At 38.5% G+C, this 19,610-nt stretch overlaps 3 protein-coding genes across 3 annotated transcripts; 2 read left to right on the top strand and 1 right to left on the bottom strand.

Annotated features, from left to right (window-relative positions):
• Window positions 1-935: 935 nt before the first annotated feature.
• On the top strand, window positions 936-1,787 carry LOC107566376 (cell wall protein DAN4-like). Its single transcript, XM_016251814.1, has 2 exons — window positions 936-1,690; window positions 1,779-1,787. Exons 1-2 carry the CDS (start codon window positions 1,025-1,027, stop codon window positions 1,785-1,787), a joined length of 675 nt encoding a protein of 224 aa, XP_016107300.1. The 5' UTR covers window positions 936-1,024.
• Window positions 1,788-1,990: 203 nt separating this feature from the next.
• On the top strand, window positions 1,991-4,500 carry LOC107566384 (cell wall protein DAN4-like). Its single transcript, XM_016251829.1, has 4 exons — window positions 1,991-2,465; window positions 2,598-3,296; window positions 3,417-3,502; window positions 4,171-4,500. Exons 1-4 carry the CDS (start codon window positions 2,057-2,059, stop codon window positions 4,246-4,248), a joined length of 1,272 nt encoding a protein of 423 aa, XP_016107315.1. The 5' UTR covers window positions 1,991-2,056; the 3' UTR covers window positions 4,249-4,500.
• Window positions 4,501-10,679: 6,179 nt separating this feature from the next.
• On the bottom strand, window positions 10,680-16,964 carry LOC107566375 (uncharacterized). Its single transcript, XM_016251813.1, has 6 exons — window positions 16,950-16,964; window positions 14,877-15,236; window positions 14,486-14,684; window positions 13,476-13,561; window positions 11,370-13,385; window positions 10,680-11,153 (listed from the first exon to the last, which is right to left on the bottom strand). The coding sequence occupies exons 1-6, from the start codon at window positions 16,962-16,964 to the stop codon at window positions 10,680-10,682; spliced, it is 3,150 nt and encodes a 1,049-aa protein (XP_016107299.1).
• Window positions 16,965-19,610: the final 2,646 nt, after the last annotated feature.

The raw sequence follows: 19,610 nt of genomic DNA, 5'->3' as shown, positions 1-19,610 counted from the left end.
AAGAACAACCCCTGCACCAACATCTACATCAGCTACAACAACATCTACATCTCACTCACCAACTTCTAAATCAACATCTGAATCAACAACACCACCATCTACACCTCAATCAACAACACCTGCTCAAACATCTACATCTGAATCAACTACAACCACTGAACCAACATCTACATCAACTACGGTAACATCTGCAGTTCCATCAACAAGAACAACCCCTGCACCAACATCTACATCAGCTACAACAACATCTACATCTCACTCACCAACTTCTAAATCAACATCTGAATCAACAACACCACCATCTACACCTCAATCAACAACACCTGCTCAAACATCTACATCTGAATCAACTACAACCACTGAACCAACATCTACATCAACTACGGTAACATCTGCAGTTCCATCAACAAGAACAACCCCTGCACCAACATCTACATCAGCTACAACAACATCTACATCTCACTCACCAACTTCTAAATCAACATCTGAATCAACAACACCACCATCTACACCTCAATCAACAACACCTGCTCAAACATCTACATCTGAATCAACTACAACCACTGAACCAACATCTACATCAACTACGGTAACATCTGCAGTTCCATCAACAAGAACAACCCCTGCACCAACATCTACATCAGCTACAACAACATCTACATCTCACTCACCAACTTCTAAATCAACATCTGAATCAACAACACCACCATCTACACCTCAATCAACAACACCTGCTCAAACATCTACATCTGAATCAACTACAACCACTGAACCAACATCTACATCAACTACGGTAACATCTGCAGTTCCATCAACAAGAACAACCCCTGCACCAACATCTACATCAGCTACAACAACATCTACATCTCACTCACTAACCACTGAATCAACATCTGAATCAACATCACAAAAATCTACACCTAAATCAACAACACCTTCTCAAACATCTACATCTGAATCAACAACAACTACATCTCACTCACCAACCACTGAATCAACAACACCGCCATCTACACCTCAATCAATGACATCTACATCTGAATCAACAACAATCCCTGCACCAACATCTACAGCTTCATCAACAACAACCCCTGCACTAACATCTACATCAGCTGCAACAACATCTACAGCTCAATCAACAACATCATCACCAACAACCACTGAACCAACATCTACATCAACTACAGCAACATCTACAGCTCCATCAACAGCATCTGCTTCAACATCTACATCTGAAACAACAACAACCCCTGCACTAACATCTACATTAACTACAGAAACATCTACAGTTCCATCAACAACAACAAAAAGCCCTGCTCCAACATTTACATCAGCTACAGCACCATCTACAGCTCAATCAGCAACAATGACGTCAACAACAACAACCCCTGGACCAACACCTACACCTCAGTCAAGACCACCTGCTCCAACATCTACATCTGAATCAACATTAATCCCTGCACAAACGTCAGTTACACAAACACCTACAGCTCAGACAATGCCTGCACAAACATTTACATCAACTACAGTAACACCTTCAGCTCCATCAACAAACACAACCCCTGCACCAACATCTACATCAGCTACAACATCATCTACAGCTCAATCAACAACAACCCCTGCACCAACATCTACACCTCAGTCAACAACGTTTGCTTCAACATCTACATCTGAATCAACAACAAACCCTGCACCAACATCTACATCTCAATTTCTAACAGCCTCTTCACCAACGTCTACATCAACTACACTGACAACTTATGCGTCAATATCCACAGCTCAACTGACAGCTGTACCAACATCTACATCAACTGCACCATCTACAATTCAATCGATAACATCTACACCAACTTCTACAACTCAAACAACTGCACCAACATCTTCATTAATTGCATCAACTTCAACAACCCAAACAACTACATCACCAGTATTAACTTTTTCATCAACTACACCAGCATCTACTGCTCAAACAGTAATTACTGTACCAATATCTACATCAGCATCTACAGCTCAGATAACAACTCCACCAATATCTTCATCGAATGCATCAATATCTATGACTCAAAAAACTACTTCAGATGCATCAGCTGTGGTATTATCTACATCAAAAGAACTAACATCTACCCATCAATCAACAAGTGCACCAACATCAGCATTAATCGCACCAATATTTACATCAACTGCACCAACATCTACGACTCAAACAACTACGTCATCTGTATTAACTGGTATATTTTCTACATCTACACAACCAACATCCATCAGTCAATCAGCAAGTGCACCAACATCAGCATTAATTGCGCCAACATCTACATCAGCTGCAACAACACCTATAACTCTATCAACAATAACTGCAACATCGATTGCACCAATATCTACAATAGCTGTACCAACATCTACTACTCACACAGCAACAGCTGCAACAACTGCCACAACCTTAACACCAACTGTGATAACATCTACAACTCAAACAACAACTGCATCAACATCCACAGCTCAATCAAGAGCTGTACCAACATCTACATCAACTGCACCATCTACAGCTCAGTCAATAATGACAATCCCAACATCTACATCACTTGTATCAACCTCTACAACTCAAACAACTGCAATCTTCAATCAACAATCTGCATTGACTCCATCAATGCCAACAACTACATCAACTGCACCAACATCTACAGCTCAAACAGCAATAAATGTACCAACATCTACATCAACATCTACAGCTCAAACAACTACAGCAGCATCTTCATCAACTGCATCAACATCTGTGACTCAAAGTACTACATCAACGGCATCAATTGTGCTATTATCTACGTCTATGCAAACAACATCTGCTAGTCAATCAACTGCAACAACACCTACAACGCAGTCAACAACAACGGCAACATCGAAATCAGCGGCACCAGCATCTACTACTCAATCAACAACAGCTGCACCAACTTTGAGATCAACTGTGCCAACATCTACCATTCAATCATCAACAACAACTTCACCAGCATCTTCATCCACTGTCACTCAAAGAACTTCATCAATTGCACCAACTGTACTATTGTCTACATATACGCAACCAACATCTACCAGTCAGTCAACTGCAACAACACCTACTACTCAAACGGCAACATCGACATCAGCTGCACCATCTACTACAAAAACAACAACTGCACCCACTTCGAGATCAACTGCATTAACATCTACTCGAACACCAACACCCACTTCTCAAATGACAACTCAAGTTATATCTACAACGCAACCAGCAAGCCAGTCAACATCATCTCCAGATGTTGTCCCACAAAGTAAGCAAAGTTATTGTACCTGTTAATTTTGTCTTTTTTTCATGAAACATCATTCAGATTTTGTTTTTAGTTTTATTCACCTATGCTAATCCGAAACTAATTGAAGTTTTCATTTTATAGATATGACAGCATTTGCATATGTAGCTTTTAAATTGAGATCCTCTGTTGAGCTGAGCAATGATGAAATCGTTACTTATATTGAAAAGGTAAGCTGTTATTTTGTTATTAAATCTTTTTGCCTAATTGTAAGCATTGACCTTGCCGAACTGTTGAAGAATTAAAAACAAAAAAATATATCAAGCAAGCAATATATATAAAAAAATTTAAGGGGGTCTGAATACTTTCCGTACCCACTGTATATATATATATGGAAATTTGATGTACCCACGGCAGGAAAACAACAACTCTATTAAAGACTTTAGAGTGTGACTTCTGAGAATGAGTTGGCTGACAGTAGAATGACCTGCAGCTACAAGTCTAAAATGTATGCCTTGTCAGCGAAAAAGATTGTTCTTAAATATTAATATTACTGCTGACAAGAGAAACTACTCTGAATAATAAGTCTGGGTAATAATCATGACTAACTTTGAAGAAAAAAATCATGCACAAGCATGGCAGAATCACAGTTAAAAAAAGAGCCTTGTTAAGCATGCTATTATCAGAAATATATATATATATATATATTATATATTTTTTTTTTATTTTTTTTTTTACATTCAGCCTGAATTGTACCTACATGTTGTATTAATTTCCAATATTTACAAGAAAAAAATATCTGGCTAGTAATAATAATTAGATATAGAAGCTATTGTTTTATTTTGAGGCTAAATTAACAAATATTACTGTACATTTAATTGTATTTTTTTCATTGCAGTTTGTCAAGCACTTTCAAGCAAACATTAATGGGACCATAAAGATTACTGTGAAGAAATCAAGAAAATTGTTGGTCTAAGGATCTGATGGAAAACTTCACTGCAATAATAGCATGTTGAAGCCCTGACAAATTATAATCAAATGCATTTGTGTAAAAAAAAAAAAAAAAAAACTTTACACAAGGCCACATCATTCACATTATTAATTTGATATTTATCATGCAATGATAAAATCCGATGCTGTTTTTAGGTGATGTGTTATATTTAAATACATTGTAAATATATTTATGTTTTTGACTTCAAGATCTCTGACAATTATTTTCTCAATTATTTTGACCAACATAACATTGTTACTTGTTTTGCTAAGGTTAATCTTAAAGGAATAGTTCACCCAAAAATTAAAATTAGCTGAAAATGTACTCACCCGCAGGCCACCAAAGAGGTAGATGAGTTTGTTTTTTCATCTGAACAGATTTGGAGAAACTGAACATTACTGGCTCACTTGAGCTACATCTTATGGCCCGAGGGTGAGTACATTTTCAGCAAATTGTCTACTTCTTTAATTGTAATCCACCAGATATGTGCATGTACATTCATCTAATGAGGAAGAAGTTAGTATATGTTGGGAAGTCACACTTGGTAACAATGTTCACCTTAAAAAGGGTGAAGCTTGTAGAAACTTGTCAATTATTCAGATGGCTACTCAATGAAATGCTGATTAACCAGAGTCAGCCATGGAGAAACTATGAGAAGATATTTGTCAATGACGTATCAGTTAATTTTCTTCTCACATATACTTGCATTTAAAACCAATTTAATTCAAATTGTTTGAATGGCCTAAAAGAATCTCTGCTTCTTTATATCTCATCTCTTCTATGGCTATTTCATCAAGATTATTAAGAAACATGGATGACAGATTATAATGACAAGATTATAGATGACAATAACTAGCATACAGTCAATGGAATGTTACAGAGAATGACTGATTACGTGATGTTTCCTCATACTGAAATTTTGCTGCAAGTTTAATTACTGACTTGCAACATGTTGTAGTCATATGCAAAATCTCCTCTGATTTATAAAAATTAGTAGATAAGAGTTTTAAGAAGACACAACTGGCACATTTTGCAGTCACAAATTATTCTGCTGATTAAAATGGGAGCTGAGGGTCTTCAGCGAGAATGTGTTAAAAAACTACAAACCAGTCTGTAAAGTTTTGCATCGTTAGTATTTTCCAGTAAAAGCATTTATGAGTTAATGGCTTACTGCAAATTAGATTTTTGTAAAGAAAATGAAATATTAAATAGTAAAACACTTAGTGAAGAACATTTGAATGAAAACTAATTTCTTAATGCGTAGATATTGGTATTAACATATAAAAGTTAAACAGCTGAGACATAAATTGAACAAGTTTCACTAACATTTGATGATCAGAATAAGAAATTGAATAATGAGTCCCCATTTTTATTTAAAAAAATAAAATAAAATCTCGCTGAACTCTTAGGGACTTACTCTGAGAACCTGTTATATTAGTACAAATGAATTGGTGGGTGGAGTTCAACAACAAGCTTTAGCTTGAAGTCAAACACATCCATCTTCAGTTATATTCCAGGCAGAAGAAGAGGATTACCCTTTATGTTTGCATTCCTCATGTTAGGTTGCTTCTCAGAGGTAGTTTTTCTGGTATTAGGTTTGGTAGCTAAAAACCTGAAAGATGTTTCGATTTATTATATTTATTGGATTGGCTTTACTGATTGGTAGATCAATACCAACAGGTAAGACATCTATTTAAATCTAAATATTTGAATCTAAATATTAATCTGCAAAAAAAAAAAATATATATATATGTATGTGTATATATTACTAATTTATTATTATGCATCTAGTGCGCTTTATATAAGTGTCAATTTTATTTAGGAATATAGAATATCTGTTCTACTTTACCATTTCTGAATAATCTATGCAGTTTTATAAAAACATAGAAACAAATGACCATCACCAATTTCGCATCACCACCTGTTTTGGTGGTTATCATTGTATTACAATCAAAACAGATATTAGTACTTCAATAGGTCAGTATATTAACATTATATCAGTTAATGAAATACATATTTTTTTTTACTGTGAATTCAAGTTAGGTCTGTAAATCCTAAAATGTTGCTACCAATTTTTTTTTTTTTTTACGGTAAAGTTCTGGCGACCACAGCTGTCAGTATTTTTCCGCAAATGTCACAGATTTTTTTTTTGACAGTCTATGTTTCTATCAAAACATTGGTTCATTTGTTTGAGCATTGAGACCAGCCCAACATAGCAACATTGGCTTAAACTATCACATCTTTCTGTTTTCCTGACCAGAGGAGGTGATTGGCTAGTGTTCTGAAAACCGGTTTATCATTATTTCTGCAGTTTTGCTTGATGCCAAATGTTCTTCTTTAGTGTTTGAAATAAAAACAAAAATCGCAAAACGTGTGAGCAGAATAAACACAGAAACATGTTCAAAACACACCTTTAATTCTGCAAGTTTATCTAAACCTTACAAATCAACTATACAGCTATAATTATAATAATTGCGCATCACATTTTAAAACAAACTGCCAAGAAATGATGAAACAAAAATACTCCCTGCAAATACAAACAAAACTTGCAATGCCAGTTATTTTGATGTCAGTGTCAAAGAAAGGAAAAACACTCGATAATATAACTGATAGTGAAATATGTAGCACAGTTCATTACTGCATTGTTTGTTACCAAAGGGACATTGAGCTGTTGTAGTTGCTCCCACATGATCAGTTTTCATAACAGTTCATCATAACTGGTGACCAATCGTGAACTATTAGTGTTTTTATTAAAGAAACGGTGGTGTGATTAAATTATTTTCAATTTTTACAGGAAAAAAATAATAATATGTGTAATTGTTTGGTTAAGTTAAGCTCATAGCTGCAGAATATATGTGCATATTTATAAGGACACCTGACAGAGGTAGATTCATGTAACAGTGGATTTAATTTGTCTCACTCACACACAAAAAACATCGAGACTTGTTCAGAATGGATTTATATGTATGTCATCCATTTTTGTAGTGATTGTAGTTCCTCTTTGTGGGATAAATCAAAATGTAGGTAGGAGAACCGGTAACACTTTACTTTAAGGGGTGTGCATAAGACTGACATGACACCTTCATAATCATAACATGACACATGTCATGAATATGAAGGAGGTTTTATGCATGTTTATGACAACTGTCATTAAGTGTCATTCGCTCAGTTATATCATTTTTAATGCAAATATAACATTATTTGACCTAACCCTAACCTAACCCTACCCCTACCCATAGCCCATAACAAAGACATCTCAAACAATGTCATCTTTGCATTAAAAATTACATAACTGAGCGAATGACACTTAATGACAGTTGTCATAAACATGCATAAAAAACTTAATATTCAAGACATGTGTCATGTCATGATTATGTAGGTGTCATGTCATGATTATGAAGGTGTCATGTCAGTCTTACGCACACCCCTTCAAGTAAAGTGTAACCGGAGAACCCCATGGGTTAACAACTTCAATGCTTTGTTTGTATGGAAAATTGCAGCTATTAACTACTTTACTTATTTAATTATTTATTACTTATACTGTAAAAAAAATATCCAATTAACAAAATGTTGGAAGGGCAAAAATATTAATAAGTTAAAATATTAATAAGTTGAACTAACTTTATTGCTTGGGCTTAGTTGATAAGATGTACAAAAATATATTTTAAAAACATTTAATGAAGGGTTATTTTCAAATCCAGTCAACATTTCAGACTGCCAATGTTGACTAACCTAATAAAAACAAATCCAGTCAACACTGAGATCATTCCGCACGTGCACAAACCTGAGTGACTTCGCAGGAGAAACAGCAGCGCCATCTTATCAAGTTCATGCGTCAGGTAAGTGCCACCAAATAAATGTTATTTTTTAGAATAAATTTATCGACAAAATCGTACAACATATTCAATGTTTTTGCATGGCTCTTTAGAAGTGTTTTAAAAGTTGTATGTCCAAAGAAAAGTGAACATTTAAGTTAAGTTTACGTCAAGTTCACACATCAGTGGCACTTAATAAAAATTTGTACTTAGACTAAACGTATATATTAAAAAGGTGTAAACGTTTTATTTAAAACGAATATATTTATACACAAGCGTACAACATATATCCACATAAAAACATAGAATAAGCGTTGTTTGAATTATATGTTTGAGGGTAATGACTGTTTAAGTTAAGGGAACGTGGTCTTTCATCTTGTTTAATCCATAAATGTCAAAAGCTGTTACTATAATGAATTTTAGGTTTAATTTTGGCGTGTTGCATGATATTTTTGTGTTTCCGTGATGTTAAAAAACATGACGAGATTGCGCTGTCTTTCTCTCTTTATAAACCATGTTGATGCTTAATTCGACTAAACCGAAATCTTTGAAACGTGTAATGCAAACCACAGTAATACGCTTATTTGAAGTTAACATGGGCGTGTTGAATGGGTTTTTGCGTGTGCAAACTTTTGCAAATGTACCATGAAGTTAAAAGACGACATTAAACTTGACTAACAACAAGCCACACTGAAATGTCACTCTTTTCAAATGGAGCTAATTCAAAATGGTGATTGTGGTCTCGTGAATGGCACTTCAGAAGGGAGTTAGTCGTTCCAAAAGAAAATGAACAACTGAATCCTTTCACAAGGCCGTCCATCAGCTCCCTAGGTAGTGAATCAGTAGATCAGTAAATGCTTAGAGCTTTTACTACAATTATTATGTTTTTTTATTGTTCTCAGTGGCATCTGCACTATTATTAGTCTGTTTCATTCTTATTCCGAGGTGAATGTAGCCACCCAGATCCAGTCCATATCCAGTCCAGATGGTGGATCAGCACCTAGAGATGACCATGGAGTCCATGTCAGCTAGATGAGCCCCAGAGACAGATCCCCTCATAAGACCTCGTCACCTAGACAGCCACTGGGACAAGACCACGGGAAACAGATGAGCAGAATTCAACTGCTGGTTTGAGTTTTGGTTCCTTTGACACACTATTTTCCTGTTTAATACTGTAAAGCTGCTTTGACACAATCTGTATTGTAAAAAGCGCTACATAAATAACAGTGACTTGACTTGACTTAGTTCACTGTATAATGTATACTGTAACACCTGGTTCATTTATTTTTTTCTGACTTTTGCCTAATTTTAAAGATGAAATTGTGAACAGTAGTAATATTTGTAAATATTTGTCTGCAAACATTTAGTTTAACTTTAGTCTTTTTTAAGTTCAATAAACAAATGTTTAAAATTAATTTTGCAGTTGTATTACAAATGTAATGTTTGACAACTGGAGCACTTTAAAGGTGGGGGGGTTCACCCAAAAATGAAAATTTGCTGTTAATATACTGACAATCAGGCCATCCCAGATGTCTGTGTCTTTTTTTCTTCAGTAGAATCATAAAGATTTTTATTTGAAACGGTGATCCTTGGCTATTCGTACACTCCACATCAGTGGCTGCCGGTTTTTGAGGGTCAAAAAAGCATACAGACAAGATCAAATTAATATCACAGAGTGACTGTTTTGCTTAATAAGACCTCAATGTGTCATCAGGTGATTGGTAACCACTGGTAATTTGGTCTTGTTTGTATGTTTTTTTGGCTTGCAAAATCTGGCAGCCACAGATGTGCAGTTTATGAATTGGTAAAGAAAATGGTTTCACCTAAAATCTCCTTTACTGTTCTACTGAAGAAAAGTCACCTACATCTTGGATGGCCCGAGGGTCAATTAACAGCAAATTTTCATTTTTGGGTTAACTATTCCTATATAGCCTGCATGTGTAGTCTGTATGGCAAATGTTATAAATGCAGATTGTTATTAAATAAAGGCGATTATGTTTTGCAATGTGTGTGCTTTTAGTGAATGATAGACACCAGTTTATAATTTTGTTAAACTCAGTATAAAATGTAATAACTAGTTCCACAGCAATTTATTATGATGCCCAAATAATAAATCTTAATTAATGTAACATATGAAACACATGGAGTAAATGGTTAAATTTTAATTGAAATAATTTGCTGTAGTTTTCTAAATATTCAACCAATTAAAATATTTTAGTTGAATGGACTATAAAACTAGTTCAGTAAAGTTTGAGCCAACTAAAAAAATAATTCAGGTAAGACTTTAAAGAGAGAAATTGACTGAACGTAAAAAAAATCTGTTGAACTAGTTACTAAACAATACTTAGTAGTAACAGCCACCAAAGATAACATAATCCTGTTTTTCTAGTGAAACTAGGCTTCAGTCACAGATGAAAATTACACACTTGTAGCACTCAGATTCAGTTAAAACCATGTTCAAACAGCGTATCACAAACACTGAAAAACAATTCATTTACAGGTCAGAGAGATGTCACTTCCATTTTTGCTTTACTTCCACTATAGGTCACTGTTCTCTGCCATGTTTTTTCTCTTTAAAAAAGTATATGTTTTTCTTCTTTCTTATTGTGCTGTTTTATTTTCACTTACATCATCAGCTGCACAAACAACAACTCCACCAACATCAACCACTCTGCCAACAACAACTGAAACCACCTCAGCAACAACCGCACCAACATCTACCACTACATCAACAACAACAACTGCAGCAGCCATGACATCAATGGCACCAACATCTACCACTCCATCAACAACTACTGCACCATCCACAACATCAACGGCATCAACATCTACCACTCCATCAACAACAACTGCACCAACATCAACCCCTCTGTCAACAACAACTGCACCAACATCTCCCACTCTATCAACAACTACTGCACCATCCACAACATCAACAGCATCAACAGCATCAACATCTACCACTCCATCAACAACAACTGCACCAACATCAACCACTCCATCAACAACAACTGCACCAGCCACAACATCAACGGCACTAACATCTACCACTCCATCAACAACAACTGCACCAACCTCAGCAACAACTGCACCAACATCTACCACTCCATCAACAACAACTACACCAACATCAACCACTGTGTCAACAACAACTGCATCCACCTCAGCAGCAACTGCACCAACATCTACCACTCCATCAACAACTACTTCACCAGCCACAACATCAACGGCATCGACATCTACCACTCCATCAACAACAACTGCACCAACATCAACATCAATGGCATCAACATCTACAACTCCATCAACAACAACTGTACCAACATCTACCACTCTACCAACAACTGCTGCACCAACCTCAACATCAACTGCACCAATATCTTCCACTCCATCAACAACAACTGCACCAACCTCAACATCAACTGCACCAACATCTACCACTCCATCAACAACAACTGTACCAACATCTACCACTCTACCAACAACTGCTGCACCAACCTCAACATCAACTGCACCAATATCTTCCACTCCATCAACAACAACTGCACCAACCTCAACATCAACTGCACCAACATCTACCACTCCATCAACAACAACTGTACCAACATCTACCACTCTACCAACAACTGCTGCACCAACCTCAACATCAACTGCACCAATATCTTCCACTCCATCAACAACAACTGCACCAACCTCAACATCAACTGCACCAACATCTACCACTCCATCAACAACAACTGTACCAACATCTACCACTCTACCAACAACTGCTGCACCAACCTCAACATCAACTGCACCAATATCTTCCACTCCATCAACAACAACTGCACCAACCTCAACATCAACTGCACCAACATCTACCACTCCATCAACAACAACTGTACCAACATCTACCACTCTACCAACAACTGCTGCACCAACCTCAACATCAACTGCACCAATATCTTCCACTCCATCAACAACAACTGCACCAACCTCAACATCAACTGCACCAACATCTACCACTCCATCAACAACAACTGTACCAACATCTACCACTCTACCAACAACTGCTGCACCAACCTCAACATCAACTGCACCAATATCTTCCACTCCATCAACAACAACTGCACCAACCTCAACATCAACTGCACCAACATCTACCACTCCATCAACAACAACTGTACCAACATCTACCACTCTACCAACAACTGCTGCACCAACCTCAACATCAACTGCACCAATATCTTCCACTCCATCAACAACAACTGCACCAACCTCAACATCAACTGCACCAACATCTACCACTCCATCAACAACAACTGTACCAACATCTACCACTCTACCAACAACTGCTGCACCAACCTCAACATCAACTGCACCAATATCTTCCACTCCATCAACAACAACTGCACCAACCTCAACATCAACTGCACCAACATCTACCACTCCATCAACAACAACTGTACCAACATCTACCACTCTACCAACAACTGCTGCACCAACCTCAACATCAACTGCACCAATATCTTCCACTCCATCAACAACAACTGCACCAACCTCAACATCAACTGCACCAACATCTACCACTCCATCAACAACAACTGTACCAACATCTACCACTCTACCAACAACTGCTGCACCAACCTCAACATCAACTGCACCAATATCTTCCACTCCATCAACAACAACTGCACCAACCTCAACATCAACTGCACCAACATCTACCACTCCATCAACAACAACTGTACCAACATCTACCACTCTACCAACAACTGCTGCACCAACCTCAACATCAACTGCACCAATATCTTCCACTCCATCAACAACAACTGCACCAACCTCAACATCAACTGCACCAACATCTACCACTCCATCAACAACAACTGTACCAACATCTACCACTCTACCAACAACTGCTGCACCAACCTCAACATCAACTGCACCAATATCTTCCACTCCATCAACAACAACTGCACCAACCTCAACATCAACTGCACCAACATCTACCACTCCATCAACAACAACTGTACCAACATCTACCACTCTACCAACAACTGCTGCACCAACCTCAACATCAACTGCACCAATATCTTCCACTCCATCAACAACAACTGCACCAACCTCAACATCAACTGCACCAACATCTACCACTCCATCAACAACAACTGTACCAACATCTACCACTCTACCAACAACTGCTGCACCAACCTCAACATCAACTGCACCAATATCTTCCACTCCATCAACAACAACTGCACCAACCTCAACATCAACTGCACCAACATCTACCACTCTGCCATCAACTGCTGCACCAACCTCAACAACATCTGCTGCACCAACTTCAACATCAACTGCACCAACATCTACCACTCTGCAAGCAACTGCTGCACCAACATTTACCACTATGTCAACAACAACTGCATCAACATCTACCACTCCTTCAACAACAACTGTACCAACATCAACCACTCTGTCAACAACAACTGCACCAACATCTACCACTCCATCAACAACAACTGTACCAATAACTGCTGCACCAACCTCAACATCAACTGCGCCAATATCTTCCACTCCATCAACAACAACTGCACCAACCTCAACATCAACTGCACCAACATCTACCACTCCATCAACAACAACTGTACCAACATCTACCACTCCATCAACAACAACTGTACCAACATCTACCACTCCATCAACAACAACTGTACCAACATCTACCACTCCATCAACAACAACTGTACCAACATCTACCACTCCATCAACAACAACTGTACCAACATCTACCACTCCATCAACAACAACTGTACCAACATCTACCACTCCATCAACAACAACTGTACCAACATCTACCACTCCATCAACAACAACTGTACCAACATCTACCACTCCATCAACAACAACTGTACCAACATCTACCACTCCATCAACAACAACTGTACCAACATCTACCACTCCATCAACAACAACTGTACCAACATCTACCACTCCATCAACAACAACTGTACCAACATCTACCACTCCATCAACAACAACTGTACCAACATCTACCACTCCATCAACAACAACTGTACCAACATCTACCACTCCATCAACAACAACTGTACCAACATCTACCACTCCATCAACAACAACTGTACCAACATCTACCACTCCATCAACAACAACTGTACCAACATCTACCACTCCATCAACAACAACTGTACCAACATCTACCACTCCATCAACAACAACTGTACCAACATCTACCACTCCATCAACAACAACTGTACCAACATCTACCACTCCATCAACAACAACTGTACCAACATCTACCACTCCATCAACAACAACTGTACCAACATCTACCACTCCATCAACAACAACTGTACCAACATCTACCACTCTACCAACAACTGCTGCACCAACCTCAATATCAACTGCACCAATATCTTCCACTCCATCAACAACAACTGCACCAACCTCAACATCAACTGTACCAACATCTTCTACTCCATCAACAACAACTGCACCAACCTCAACATCAACTGTACCAACATCTTCTACTCCATCAACAACAACTGCACCAACCTCAACATCAACTGCAGAAACATCTACCCCTCTACCAACAACTGCTGCACCAACCTCAAAAACAACTGCACAAACATCCACCACTCTAACAACAACTGCTCCAACATTTACCACTCTACCAACAACTGCTGCGCCAACCTCAACATCAACTGCACCAACATCTACCACTCTACAAACTACTGCTGCACCAACCTCAACATCAACTGCACCAACATCTACCACTCTACAAACTACTGCTGCGCCAACCTCAACATCAACTGCACCAACATCTACCACTCTACCAGCAACTGCTGCTCCAACCTCAATATCAACTGCACCAACATCCACCACTCTATCACCAACAACTGCACCAACCTCAACATCAACTCCACCAACATCTACCACTCTACCAACCACTACTGCACCATCCACCACAACAACTGCACAAACATCCACCACTCTATCAACAACTGCTGCACTAACAACTGCACCAACATCTAGCACTCTACCAACAACTGCTGCACCAACCTCAACATCAACTGCACCAACATCTACCACTCTAGTAACAACAACTGTACCATCCTCAATATCAACAGCACCAACCTCAACATTAACTGCACCAAATACCTATCAACTACTACTATCTACCACTCTATCAACAATATCAACTGTGCCAGCAGTGACATCAACTGGATCAACATCAACAGCTCAAACTACATCAACTGCATCAACATTGAAATCAACTGCATTAACATCTACAACTCGAACAGCAACACCAACATTTACCTCTCAACTGACAACAACTCAACTTGTGTCTACAACTCAACCAGCAAGTCAATCAACACCCTCAACTCCAGAAGCTGTCCTGCAAAGTAAGCTAAGTTTATTTTATAGGTTCATTCATTTCTTCTTCTTCTTCTTCTTATTATTATTATTATTCACAACCCAGGTTTTGTGAATAGATTAAAGTTTTATTCACATATGATGATATGAATCTGATTTTTTATAGATGTGACAGCAGTTGCGTACATAAGTTTCAAAATGAGATCCTTTGTTGAGCTGAGCAATGATGAAATCGTTACATATATTGAAAAGGTAAGCTGATATTTGTTTCATTAACATACAGGTGCATCTCAATACAAGAGGAAAATGAGAAACAAGAGACCAAAAAATGCAGTTGAGCTGAAGGCCACTGTCAAAGAAACCTGGGCTTCCATACCACCTCAGCAGTGCCACAAACTGATCACCTGCATGCCACGCCGAATTGAGGCAGTAATTAAAGCAAAAGGAGCCCTACCAAGTATTGAGTACATGTACAGTAAATGAACATACTTTCCAGAAGGCAAACAATTCACTAAAAATGTTTTTTTTATTGGTCTTATGGAGTATTCTAATTAGTTGAGATAGTGAATTGTTTTTGTTAAATGTGAGCCAAAATCATCACAATTAAAAGAACCAAACTACTTCAGTCTGTGTGCATTGAATTTATTTTGTACACAAGTTTCACAATTTGAGTTGAATTACTGAAATAAATGAACTTTTCCACGACATTCTAATTTATTGAGATGCACCTGTATATATATATATACACACACACACAGCAGGTAAAATAAGTATTGAACACGTCACTATTTTTCTCAGTAAATATATTTCCAAAGGTGCTGTTGACATTTCCATGACATGAAATTTTCACCAGATGTCGGTAACAACCCAAGTAATCCATAAATACAAAGAAAACAAAACAAATAAGTTCAGAAATTAAGTTTTGTGTAATAAAGTGGAATGACAGGGAAAACGTGAAACGTTGAACACATGAAGAAAGGGAGGTGCAAAAAAGCATGGAAAGCCAAGATACCAGCTGAAATCTATCAGTAATTAGAAAGCAATCCTTTCCCTTGTCAGTGGAAATTAATATTAGCTGGTTCAGTCTCAGCTGATGGCCTATAAAAAGGTGTCTCATGACCAACGTGTCACACAAGAAACATTTCATGATGGGTAAAAGCAAAGAACTCTCTCAAGACCTTTGCAGCCTTATTGTTGCAAATAATACTGATGCCATTGGTTACAGAAGGATTTATATACTTCTGAATGTTCCACTGAGCACTGTTGGGGCCATAATCCGGAAGTGGAAAAAACATTATTTCACCATAAACCGGCCACGACCAGGTGCTCCTCACAAGATTTCTGACAGAGGAGTGAAAATAATTATCAGAAGAGTTGTCTAAGAGCCAAAGACCACTTGTGGAGAGCTTCAGAAATATCTGGAATTAGTATGTACAATTATTTCAAAGAAAACAATAAGTAATGTACTCAACCTCAGTGGCCTGTATACAGGCTCACCATGCAAGACTCCATTGCTGAAGAAAAAGCATGTTGAAGCTCGTTTAAAGTTTGCTGCACAACATTTGGACAAACCTGTGAAATACTGGGAGAATATAGTCTGGTCAGATGAGACCAAAATTAAAAACTCTTTGGATGCCATAATACACACCATGTTTGGAGGTCAAATGACACTGCACATCACCCCAAAAACATTATGGTGTGGCACTGGCAAAATTCATATAACTGAAGGAAGGATGAATTGGAAAATGTATCAAGACATTCTTGATAAAAATCTGCTGCCATCTACCAGGATGATGAAGATGAAACAAGGCTGGACATTTCAGCAAGACAATGATCCCAAACACAGCCAAGGAAACTCTCATTTGGTTTCAGAGAAAGTAAAGCTGCTAGAATGGCCCAGCCAATCACCTAACTTGAATCCAATAGAAAATATATGGAAAGAACTACAGATCAGAGTTCATAGAAGAGGCCCATGGAACCTTCAAGATTTGAAGACTGTGGAAAAATGGGCCAAAATCATACCTGAGCAATGCATGCGACTAGTTTCTCCATACAGGAGGCGTCAACCAACAAAGGCTTTTGTACAAAGTATTAAATAAATTTCAGTAAGCTTGTTCAATACTTTTCCCTGGGTCATTCCATTTTATTACACATAACTTAATTTCTGAACTTATTTGTTTTGTTTTCTTTGTATGTATGAATTACTTCATTTCATGTCAAAATTTCATGTCAACAGCACCTTTAGAAATATATTTACTGAGAAAAATGGTGACATGTTCAATAATTGTTTTACCCGCTATATACTGTGTATATATATACAGTATATATATATTAGGTATATAACGATTTTCCCTGTGTTCCATTCGAAAGGGCTCATCCCTATGCATTAATCCCTTTGAAGCTCTCACTCTGGAGGGTAAACACTTTGAAGGGATTAGGGCATAGGGGATGAGCCCTTCCGGATAGAACGCAGGGTGTGACGCCAAACAACTTCCCTGTGCAAAGGATCATGGGGGCCCAAAGTGTCCATCAGTTGTATTCTTCGAAATCCTTCTTTCCGAAGGGCCCTTTGAAGTGGCTTTTGGTTTGGAATGACCCTTTCAACATGGTGGCCATGATTGTTTTCACTCCAAAGTGCCCTTCGGAGGGCGATATATCACATTTGGAACGCACCAATTATGAATATTGTGGTATCATGATAGCAAAACTGTCTCGATATCATCATGGTCACTTGACGGTATGAACCGATATAGGTAATTTGGGCAAGGGGTGTAGATTTTTTTAAATATTCTAACATAAAAAGTCTTTAAAGTTGTGTTCTGGGCCATTATGCTTTGGCACAGTATCTGTCAAACAAACTAAAAATGAGAGCACAATATGGCTTAATCCCTTCATCAAGTCAGTTCGCTGCATGTTTCAAAACGAAGAGCTCACTTCATTCAGGTGATCAGCTCATGATCCGGTGTTCCTCTTCAGGAACTCGAGCTGCGTCTGAAAACGCTAGGGAAACGCCCTCTGTGACCACGCTCTGAATAACATGTGAAATCAGTCCAATAGCTGAGCGGGACGTCACGGGCGGGTGATGTCATGACCAGGAAGCTATAAAAGCACGTGCGGCAGAGCCAGCATCAGCTTTCTGTCATTCAGCGAAGCCCTCTGTGTGTGTCAGTCATATTTATTGTTGTCTGTCAATTGTGAAAGTCTATAAGCTCCAGCTATGTCTAAGCTCACGCAAAGACTAAGCATTTCAAGGGCACGAGCAAGCCACGTTGTAGGTTGTGTGTTCCTCCCTGCCCAAAGAAAACATTATATCACGAGTGGGGATACACACAGCCTGTGCGTGGTTTGCTTGGGAGCGAAGCACAGTTGTTACTGCCTTGCTTCGCTCTCAGAGGGCTCTCTTTGAGGAGGGAGCCTTCACTAGCGTTCCTTGCGGTGCCGGCCCCACTTTCGCCGAGCTTTTCCTATCTCCACCCGTGTTCGCTAGATCTAGAGCTCGTTCTCGGGGCTTGGAAGCCCGCGCTGCGGTTATTCCCCCTCTGAGTGAGTGCTGCGGCCCTCTTTCTCTGAGGAGATTGATGTTGTTTGTGTGACTGAGTGGCTCGCGCACTGCCTAGGCAACGCATATATTACATCATTTCGGTTTTTAATGTGAATCTTATTACACTAGACCGTATTTACTCATCTGGTTGTTTGATTGCATTTAATTCTGACGAATAAAATTAAGTATTTGTCTGACTATGAGAAGTTAGATATACAGGGGCTCTTGGGATATAAATTTCTCGAGTGAGAGCACGCATTAACCTCTCTACCTCTGAGGAGGTTGAGGCGGTTAGCAGGGGCTGCTGGGCGGAGCAGTCCCAACCTACCGTGTTCCAGCCCCTCATTCTGGGGGCCTCACTTCTTGAACTCTGCAGAGTCTAGAGTCAGAGTGGCTCTCCCAAGCCGAAGGCTTCTAGCAGAAGGCGGGTCTGCGGACAGACTCCGGGTTCTACAGCCAGTACTTCATTGTTCCGAAGAATGATGGGGGGTTGTGTCCTATTTTAGATCTGCGCCTATTGAACTGCTCAGTCATGTGACTGAAGTTCAGCACACTCGCACTCAAACAGGTAGTGTCTCAGACCAAGTCCGAGGACTGATGTGTCACGATCAATCTAA

This window comes from Sinocyclocheilus grahami, unplaced genomic scaffold (genome assembly GCF_001515645.1).
Source record: "Sinocyclocheilus grahami isolate Dianchi unplaced genomic scaffold, SAMN03320097.WGS_v1.1 scaffold1071.1, whole genome shotgun sequence".
NCBI classification, from domain to species: Eukaryota; Metazoa; Chordata; class Actinopteri; order Cypriniformes; family Cyprinidae; genus Sinocyclocheilus; species Sinocyclocheilus grahami.
This window is presented reverse-complemented; position numbering and strand designations above follow the sequence as displayed.

Bases quoted from the DNA above. Each gene is read 5' to 3' on its own strand.
- LOC107566384 (XM_016251829.1), top strand. From the start codon at position 2,057: ATGACTCAAAAAACTACTTCAGATGCATCAGCTGTGGTATTATCTACA. The intron at 3,297-3,416 runs GTAAGCAAAGTT...TTCATTTTATAG, and splicing joins TCCAGATGTTGTCCCACAAA to ATATGACAGCATTTGCATAT. The intron at 3,503-4,170 runs GTAAGCTGTTAT...TTTTCATTGCAG, and splicing joins TCGTTACTTATATTGAAAAG to TTTGTCAAGCACTTTCAAGC.
- LOC107566375 (XM_016251813.1), bottom strand. The intron at 14,685-14,876 runs GTTGGCGCAGCA...GTTGTTTTTGAG, and splicing joins TTGGTGCAGTTGATGTTGAG to GTTGGTGCAGCAGTTGTTGG. The intron at 13,562-14,485 runs GTGCAGTTGATA...TTGTTGATGGAG, and splicing joins TGATGGAGTGGAAGATATTG to TGGTAGATGTTGGTGCAGTT.
- LOC107566376 (XM_016251814.1), top strand. From the start codon at position 1,025: ATGACATCTACATCTGAATCAACAACAATCCCTGCACCAACATCTACA.